The 9,411-nt window shown below is 45.2% G+C and overlaps 1 protein-coding gene across 1 annotated transcript in view; it reads right to left on the bottom strand.

Annotated features, from left to right (window-relative positions):
* The window catches only part of NEK11 (NIMA related kinase 11), a 170,142-nt gene that overhangs the window by 34,512 nt on the left and 126,219 nt on the right, over nt 1–9,411 (bottom strand). Inside the window, exon 16 of the mRNA XM_006770193.2 lies at nt 2,977–3,073. Coding sequence (XP_006770256.1) covers nt 2,977–3,073 — 97 coding nt within the window. The remainder of the gene's footprint in view (nt 1–2,976; nt 3,074–9,411) is intronic.

Genomic DNA, 9,411 nt, shown 5'->3' with positions numbered 1-9,411 from the left:
AGCAGGAATAAGAAGGGGCCAGGACAGGAAGCCAAGTGTTGAAGGATGGGAAATGCTGGCTTTTATATTCAACAACTTTATGAAATTTTCCCAGAGAATTGGCACTTGTTTTTGCATACTGAAAACAAGATGCTATGTAAACGTTTCCACAGACAGCTTCTTCCGCCCACAGATGCCTCCGGGTTTAACACATCACCTAACAGACTCGTGCATGACAACACCTTCCGATACATGGCTCGGGGGCTTCTTCCAAGAGGAAGCAACCACGTGTGTATTGAGAGTCTATTATAAGTTATCATTTATCGAGCACTTACTGTGTGCCAAGAGCTACCCTAGTGCATTGCATACATTCATGATTTCAACTAACGCTCACAACACCCCCATGAGGTGGGAACTATTATGAGCCCCACCTTACCGCAGAGAACTCTCAGGAAAATGAGGCTGGATAACTTGTCCAGGGGATGTAAACCCCAGCAGTCACTGTCCCCCACCCACACCTCCCTCCTGACCACTGTGCTGGGGTCTACGCTACGCCAGACACGCACATATTAATGGCACTGACCCCAGGTCTCCCAGCTGGGAGAACTTGAAGAACATGGCAGCACCTTCACATACATCGCTCCCAACTTCCTCACAGAGCTTCGTTCTCTCACAGTAGGAGATGATGAAGCCACAGGGGCATCAGTGTCTGAGCTGGAAGGGTTGTTATTACCTACATCCCACCTTTCTTATGTAAAATGGCTGTGGCGGGAGCAGGTTCGGTAGGGAAATCAGGGGTTCCGTTTAAAAGGCCTGGTGGACATCCGAGGGCAGATGTCCAAGAGCAGGTGAAAATTCTCTTCTGGTTCTGGAATGGACTGGAGCTTTGTGTCGTGGAAGGTAAGGGGATGACAGGTGATTCTGCCAGAGGAACAATGCCATCCACAGGGGAGTAGCCCAAACTGCACCATCCACAGGGAAACAGAGCCGGGTAATAGTTGGTCAAAGTCAGTCAGACAAGAAGGAGAAAACAGCATGCCAGGAATAAGATCCCTGGGATGCATCTTGGTCATTTGCTTTGGCAAAGCCACTTCCATGTGAAATCATTTCATAATGCCAGGAAATAGGATGTTGCACACTTTGCAAAAATAATATTCTTAGATAAAAAAACTGACAATATTATATTATTAAATTTTAAGGGTGAAATAAAAGTCACTTCTCTTTGAAGGTAACCAACTGGAAAATTAGCAAAGCCTTCTCCATAAACTTCTAGCAAGGAGCAGTGGAAGTAGGCAGAGGTGGGAGAGTCTGGTCCAAACTCCCTCACTTCCAATTACTGGGAACTGCTTGTTGCCATGGTAGCTATGCTACTACATGACCACTCAGGTATAGGAAGAACTTGAAGACAATAAGCATCTCACTACATTACCAGCTTTAGGTTTGAAAAGAACTTTCGGCACTTCTCTCTCTCTCTCTCTCTCTCTCTCTCTTTTTTTTTTTTACAAACTTTAGCTTAGATGATGTTGCGCTATACTGCAATATAAATGCAAATCGACTGAAAAATAACTTTTGCCAAAATTCCTTCACTATTCAACCAGCACCAATATGGGAAGCTTTTAGAGAGACGCGTCTGAGTTGGAACATGTGTAGGAGGGGTCTGCAGACAATACAGCCCCCGGGACAAACCTGGACGGCCAGCTATTTTTGTACGTCTTGTGAGCTAAGAATCGTTTTCCTATTTTTATTTATTTATTTAACTTATTTTAAAAATTGTATTAAATTTATTGGGGTGACATTGGTTAATAAAATTATATAGGTTTCAGGTGTACAATTCTATAATACATCATCCGTATATTGCATTGTGTGTTCACCACCCACAGTCAACTCTCCTTCCATTGCCACATATTATTTTTAAATGGTGGGGGAAAAAATCAAAAGAAGAATATTTTGTGATACTTGAAACTTATATGAAATTCAATATTCTGTCCGAAAATCATGTTTTACTGAAGCACAGCCAGACTTATTTATTTGCATATTGTCTACGGCTGCTCTTGTGTTACACAGCAGTTGAGTAGTTGTGACTAAAACCATACAGTCCACAGAGCAGAAAATACTGGCAGTCCAGCCCTGTACAGAGAGGACTCGCCAACCCCTGATCTAGACACTGAGCTGTATGTGCAGGGGAAGTTAGACTAGGAGACGGGGTGTCACTTCTTTGCCAAGAAATCTCTAACACAGTGATGGCGAACCTTTTGAGCGCGGCGTGTCAGCATTTTGAAAAACCCTAACTTAACTCTGGTGCTGTGTCACATATAGAAATTTTTTGATATTTGCAACCATAGTAAAACAAAGACTTATATTTTTGATATTTATTTTATATATTTAAATGCCATTTAACAAAGAAAAATCAACCAACAAAATGAGTTCGCGTGTCACCTCCGACATGCGTGTCGTAGGTTCGCCATCACTGCTCTAACAGATGCTGTCTTAGATGTTTGGGGGCTGATATCACCACACACCACACTGGGTAGCTCATAAACAACAGAAATTTACAACTCACATGTCTGGAACCTGGGAGGTCCAAGATTAGGCCCAGTGGGGCCACCTTCTGGTGAAGGCCCTCGTCCTGGCTCATAGCTGCTGCCTTCCCTCCGTGTCCTCCGTGGAGTAAGGGGCTCGGGCACTCTGTGGAGCCTCTTTTATAATGCTAATCCCATGCTTGAGGGCTCCGCCTTCACAGGTTAAGCACCTCCCAAAGGCCCCACTTGCCAATGGGGGTTAGGGTTACACCATCTGGATTTTGGGGGGGACACATTCAAACCATAGCAGGTGCCTTCAATGCAGATTCAGGCCTTTCAACCGAACTTGTGCAACTGTATTCACTGTTGCGTCTCGGAAAACATAGCTGCTAGAAAAGCATGGCATGATGGGATCACACTGTTTGTCAAGAGGTTCTAACACTGCCCTGTCCCAGGGCCCAGGCAGCACCCTACTTACTCCCTCATGCGTTGCATCTCGGTCCCGGCCATCGCGCTGCTGAAAATGGTGGGTCCGGGGGACACGTCTGGAACTGCGCCGGTGACTGTCCCTGTGTCTGAAAATCAATACACAGCCCTTACTCACTTCATCAGCGCCCAGCATCCTCAAGGCAACATTCAAGGGCAACAGAAAGCAGAGGCTAACCCACCTTTGCCAAAGGTAATGCCACACTAATTAGAGAGGAAGTCAGTGATGCCAAGCACATTAAGGCGGTTTATTCCAAATGACAAGATTATTTACACTCTTAATGTGCATGAGGAATTCCAGGACCACGCTGCTCTCAAGAAGGATTATTTAAACAGAACACGACTGTTTAGAAGACGGGCTTTTCAGACTGGAAAACGCAGGGATGGAAAAGCAGTTGTGCTCGGGGAGCCTTAGGCCAGCTTCCTTCAGAAGGTGTGGCTATTGGCTTCTGACGCCTGAGGGATTTCCTCTGACAAACTTCATTTGCCCTTGAACTCAATTCTACACTGGAGCATTAGCTCTTGGCAGTGGAAAGCAAGATGCCCACCGGGTCATCTGCAGCCTTGAACTTCAGTGAATGGAGCAGAAGACCCAGGCTGGGTTGGGGAGGTAGAGCTGTCAGTGAAGGCTGCGGTGTTACCAAGCCTGCAGAGCAAGCCCCAGCTTTGACAGAGATGCCCTGGAGGCTCGCACAGAAAGTGGTGGAACCGAAGGAAAAGAAACTGTCACCAACGGAAACAACACTACTTTCCACGGAGCAGCTAGAGCCGGCCCCTGAGCCCGGGTTCAGGGTAACGCAGAGCTGACTTTGTGCCTGGGCCCTCCCTGGGGCTGGGGGCAGAGGCCTCCCTCTGTGTTCCTTAGATCTCCCACAAGGCACCTCAGACCCCCATTAGGAAGTAACTTTGAATACCCTAATCTTCATTTATACATGATATCTATGTAGTTGCTATGTCAGAGAAGGGACCCAAGTTGTGAAGTTCCTGCTCTTTTCTCAACAGACCATACAGGGAAGTGTGAGAGCCAAAACCCATTTTACATATTAGTAAAGCTATCATCTATCTACCTACCTACCTACGTACCTATCTGATGCTATGCAATAAAATAAAGTACACTGCAATGTAATGCAATATAATTATCGGATGTAACTTCCTTCAAGAAGTCCTCCTTGGTTCCCCGAGGTTAGGGTAGTTGGTCCTCCCTTGTACTTGCATAGCACCAGTAACAGTACTGTTCACCCTGCAATGATACAATTACTATTGATTTCTCTCTCTCTCCCACCAGACTGTAAGTTCCATGAAGGCAGGAACCAGTTCTACCTCATTCACTGCTGTAAAAAGTGGCCAGTGCACACCCACACTCTCTCTAACCAAGGGTCAACTCTACATGCTGTTCATTTTTAAAATTTATGCTTAAATTTATAAATTTATTAATACATTATACATTTAATTATAAATTATTAGCTTTATATATTTAATATAAATTTAATTTATATATAAAAAACCCTAATATGCAAATAGACTGAATGGTGGAACAACTGAACAACTGGTTGCTATGATGTACGCTGACCACAAGGGGTGCGCGTGGAACATGGTGGGTGTCAGCAGCAGGTAGCAAAGCATGGAACATGGCGGGTGTTGGCCACGGTGGGATGGTGGAGCAGGTGAGCAGGGGCGCCAGACCAAGGCAGGGTGCTAGCCACTGTCATGGAGGCAAGACTCTGGTGGTTACTGAAAATTCTCTGCTCCCATGCACCATGGTCCTGCCTGGTGCTTGCACCTGCTGCCAGCACTGGCCCCGCTTGCACCCACTGCTGGCACCAACAGCAGGTACAAGCGGTGGCTGTAGGCCCCAATTGCCCCTCAGGGCTTCTCCACCTCCCCCTGCTCTTGAGGGGCAGATCAGGGCAGGCAGCTGCCACTGTACCCACTGCTGGCGTGGCACCAATCGCTCCATGCCATCAGTGGGTGCAAGCGGGGCCAGCGCTGTCAGCGCGTGGGAACAGGGGCGGCAGGAACGGGGCTGCCAGCAGACCAGGGACCAGGGGCTGAGGTGGGAAGGGCCAGGCGGGGGTGCAGAGGATGGGCCGAGACCTGCCCCTGTGCCCATCACGACCTCACGGCCCACAGTTCCTTTCAAGGTGCACAAATTGGTGCACTGGGCTCCTAGTTTATAGATTTTAAAAAATGTAATCAGTCAAATGCAAATTCTAATATTTGCACATACATTCTTCTTTTGTATACCCTCCTGGGATCATGCATCCCACTTTGAACTTCTTGCTTTCATAGATATTGAGATGAATATTTCCCCCACTCCCAGCTCATTGTCAGAATCTCTGACCTGTCCTCTATCTAGATCCTTAGATGTGGAATTACTGGATCAACAGGTATAAACTTTGCAGAGGGCACATTACAGCTATTTACATAAATAACCTGCTCTTCCTGGTATATCACTAATTGTGCCCTCACTTTAAGACAGCAGTGCCATGACTGGTTTCTTTCACTCCTAGCAGTGACCCCTTCACACCTTGAGAGGTAGACAGGATCTCTATCTAGATAATCGCCTGGAGTACTACTGAGTACATATACATTAGATACAATGCTAGGGCCTGGGCTGATGTGGTTCAGTTGGTTGAGAATCCCCCCTGACCCTCCCCCATGCACCAAAAGTCACTGGTTTGATTCCTGGTCCAGACACATGCCCAGGTTGCAGGTTTGGTCCCAGGTCAGGTTGTATATAGGAGGCAACTGATCGATGTTTCTCTCTCACATCGATGTTTCTCTATGCCTGTCTCTGTCTCTGTATCTCTCTCTCCCTTTCTCTATTTCTAAAAAAAATCAATAAAAACATTTATTTTGTTTAAAAAGATACAATGCTAGGTATGGGGAATATACAGACGTAAAGCGAGGGTCTGTGGGAAAAGTACTAGCTTTACAGTCAGAGAACCACAGTTACTGTTTTACTTCCAACTCTCACCAGCCACATGGCCCTCAGGTCACTTCCCTGGGCCTCAGTTTCCTCATTTTGTATTTAAATGGTTTCATTAGACGGAAGGCCCTCTCCCAATCCAAACATTCTATAATCTGGCATAAACATATCCCTGGACTTCCAGGAGGATACAATTTATTTGGGAGACAACACTTACACTGACAAAGATAAAGAGCAGGCAAAGGGACCAAATGTTAAGAGGCAAATGGCTGGGACCAGCAAGAAATGCTACAGGCATCACAGGACACCGGGCAAAACCATCCTGAACTCTCTTCCCCCACCTGTGAATTCTAGGCTGATGAGGATTATTAGACTTGATACTACCCTATGGGGACGTTTTGACAATGAGATGAAAACAAAATGATGTGAAAAGACATTAAGCAACTAGAAATTGTGTTTCTTAAGAACACAGAGCACAGCTCATAACAGTAACGCTGTCAGGATCCCTCCTACTCCTACGTCTCTCACAGCAGAGCTATCTTCCCTGAAGGAGCAACAGCTTGATGATTCCGACATTTCACTAGCAGAGAGAGGTTCTCTCATTTCCTCCCAAATTTCCCTCTATTCATTTCAGCTGCTGAACAAATGACCTTGGTGGTAAACACCCGTGTTGCCCTCCCTGCTAAGCAAGCATCCTAGCATGTGGTACGAAAGCGCTGAGGCAGGGCCTGCGGGGGATTCTGGCAAACACGACCTCACTGAAGCACCTGGGACACTGCTTACTCAGGGATCCTTGCAGACACTGCCCTCGGTGCACAGCACAAACGCTGCTTCCCACCTAATCCCCTTTTAACCCTCTAACTCTCCACTGCCTAAGGAACACCCAGGAAATAACTATGATTTGAAGACACCCCTCTTTGCCCACATCACTGCAAAGACAAGTTCTCATGGCCCATATGCTCCTACTCTTTAGAGTAGCTCATGATCAAAGATTGGCCGAGAGGTTGGCAACCTTTTTCTGTAAAGGGCTGAGTAATACATATTATAGGTCTTACAGGCCAAACAATCTCTGTTGCAACCACTCAGCTCTGCTGTTACAGCATGAAAACAGCCATAGACAATAGATAAGTGAATGATTTCAAGTAAGATTTCATTTACAAAAACAGGTAGTGAGCCGATTTGGCCTGTGGACTGTGGTTTACCAAACCTGACCTACATGATGGAGAATCATCACGATTCTGAGCTGGAGGTGACCAGAGACCTTTAAGTCAAATGCCGTCATCTTATGGACGGGAAGTGAGGCCAAGAGAAGCTGTGTGACTGCCCAAGGTCAAAGGAGAGAGAGAACACTCCAGAAGCTTCCAGGAGGAAGGGAGCTGGGCACATCAGAAGGAGTGTGTGATTTGCCTTAGAGGTCTGGAGTTTGAGTCTCTGATGTTTGGTAAGTCACCAAACTCCTATGACTCACTTTCCTCACCTGTACAAAAAAATAATTTTGGGGGGACTCTAATGAAGCTAAAATGCAATGATCTCTATAAAGGTGCTTTGTTTCCAGAGACATAGAAACATGGAACAGACTGTGGAAGGTCAGAGGGAAGGTAGGGGAGGGTGGGTGGGTGAGAGGTAATCAACTAAAGACCTTGTATTGTATGCATATATGCATAACCCATGGACACAGACAATAGGGTGGTGAAGGCCTGGGAAGGGGGGTGGGGCTGGACTGGAGGAGGTCAATGGGGGGTAAAAGGGGCATATGTAATACTTTCAACAATAAAGAATTTTTTTAAAAGGTGCTTTGTTGTTGGTGAAGGAGCAAGGTAAATTGCCTCTGTCACCCACATGGCACCCCCCACCCAGTGCTTCGCACAAGCCGTTTTTCAATAAATAAACGGCGCCCCATTGCCTCCACCAAAATGAAATTAAAATAAAACTGGGTCAGCTCAGAAAAACAAACTTGCTACTCGCAGGGGAGATAATAAATACCAGAAGATAGGAAATCTATAAAGTTTCTATTTTTACTACATGGTTATTTCATGCAACAAATATTCAACCAAATTGTGTGGAAGATTACAAACAACAGGAGTTCATGGGCTTGAAAATGCTCATTTCCTTTTGAATATATCAGACAAAGCCTCTAAGAATAGCACCTATCAGTAAAGAGAAATAAAAAATAAAAAAGAGGGAGTGTCTTGTTTATTTGTTTTTTTAATAAGCAATCAAATGTGTATACAGGTTAAGAGGAGGTTTGTAGAAGCCAGATCCTAACTCTTTTGGGTGTGGTTACCCCACGGAGACAGAAGCCAGTGTTTGGGGAATTTACTGTAGAGTTCCAACGTGGAGATTTTTAGCTTTAGAAACAAAATCTGCTTTTATGTAATGGCAGGTTGGGCTGGTTTCAAGACTGACTAAATTACTTAAGTGCATCAATACTTCCCTCTTCTTTTAGTACAGTGGTCGGCAAACTGCAGCTCAGCAAACTGAGGCTCGCGAGCCACATGTGGCTCTTTGGCCCCTTGAGTGTGGCTCTTCCACAAAATACCGACTTCTGCACATGGGCCACGAAGTTTCAATCACACTGTACGTGCGCGCCCGCACGTGGTATTTTGTGGAAGATCCACACTCAAGGGGCCAAATAGCCGCATGTGGCTTGCAAGCCGTGGCTTGCCGACCACGGTTTTAGTAGAAAAGAAGTCATCCGTGTTCATTGTTCACAAATTAGAAAACACAGAGAGGAAAGTCACTCAGAGAACCATTATTGACATGTTGGTATTTCCAAATGCATGTGTGTGTGTGTGTGCGTGTGTGTGTGTGTGTGTACCAACTATGGTTTATATACTTCATAACACCTTTCATGCCAATGCATATGTAACTATATCATCATTTTTAATAAAGTGTAAAGAACTTCTTTGTTCTAGAAGACATACTAAACCCCATTGTAAGGCATTTATTTTGACTCCAATTTTCCCCTCTTGTAAACGATACTGCCATGAGAATCCTTGTATATTTATTTTTATGCCCAACTCTGATTGTTCTCTAAGATAAATTCCTAGACATAGACTTGCTGGGTCAAAAATATTTCATTCTTTCAGGTTAGTATAACTAAATGTTGGAAGAAAACACTTTTCTAGGTTGTAAGTAACACTCTCTTTGTGGGGTCATACATATATTGAAGATGGAATGTGAGATACCTTTATTAAAACCTTGATTCAATTTATTAAAATTTGTCGCCGAAACCGGTTTAGCTCAATGGATAGAGCGTCGGCTTGCGGACTGAAGGGTCCCGGGTTCGATTCCGGTCAGGGGCATGTGCCTGGGTTGCGGGCACATCCCCAGTGGGGGATGTGCAGGAGGCAGCTGATCGATGTCTCTCATCGATGTTTCTAGCTCTCTATCTCTCTCCCTTCCTCTCTGTAAAAAATCAATAAAATATATTTTTTAAAAAAATGTGTCAAAAATAGGCATTTAAAAAAAAGCCTTAGATGGAAGAGAAGACTTTCT

Source organism: Myotis davidii, unplaced genomic scaffold (assembly GCF_000327345.1).
Source record: "Myotis davidii unplaced genomic scaffold, ASM32734v1 scaffold962, whole genome shotgun sequence".
NCBI lineage: Eukaryota > Metazoa > Chordata > Mammalia > Chiroptera > Vespertilionidae > Myotis > Myotis davidii.
The sequence above is the reverse complement of the archived record's forward strand: the minus strand, read 5'-3'. Positions and strand labels throughout refer to the sequence as shown.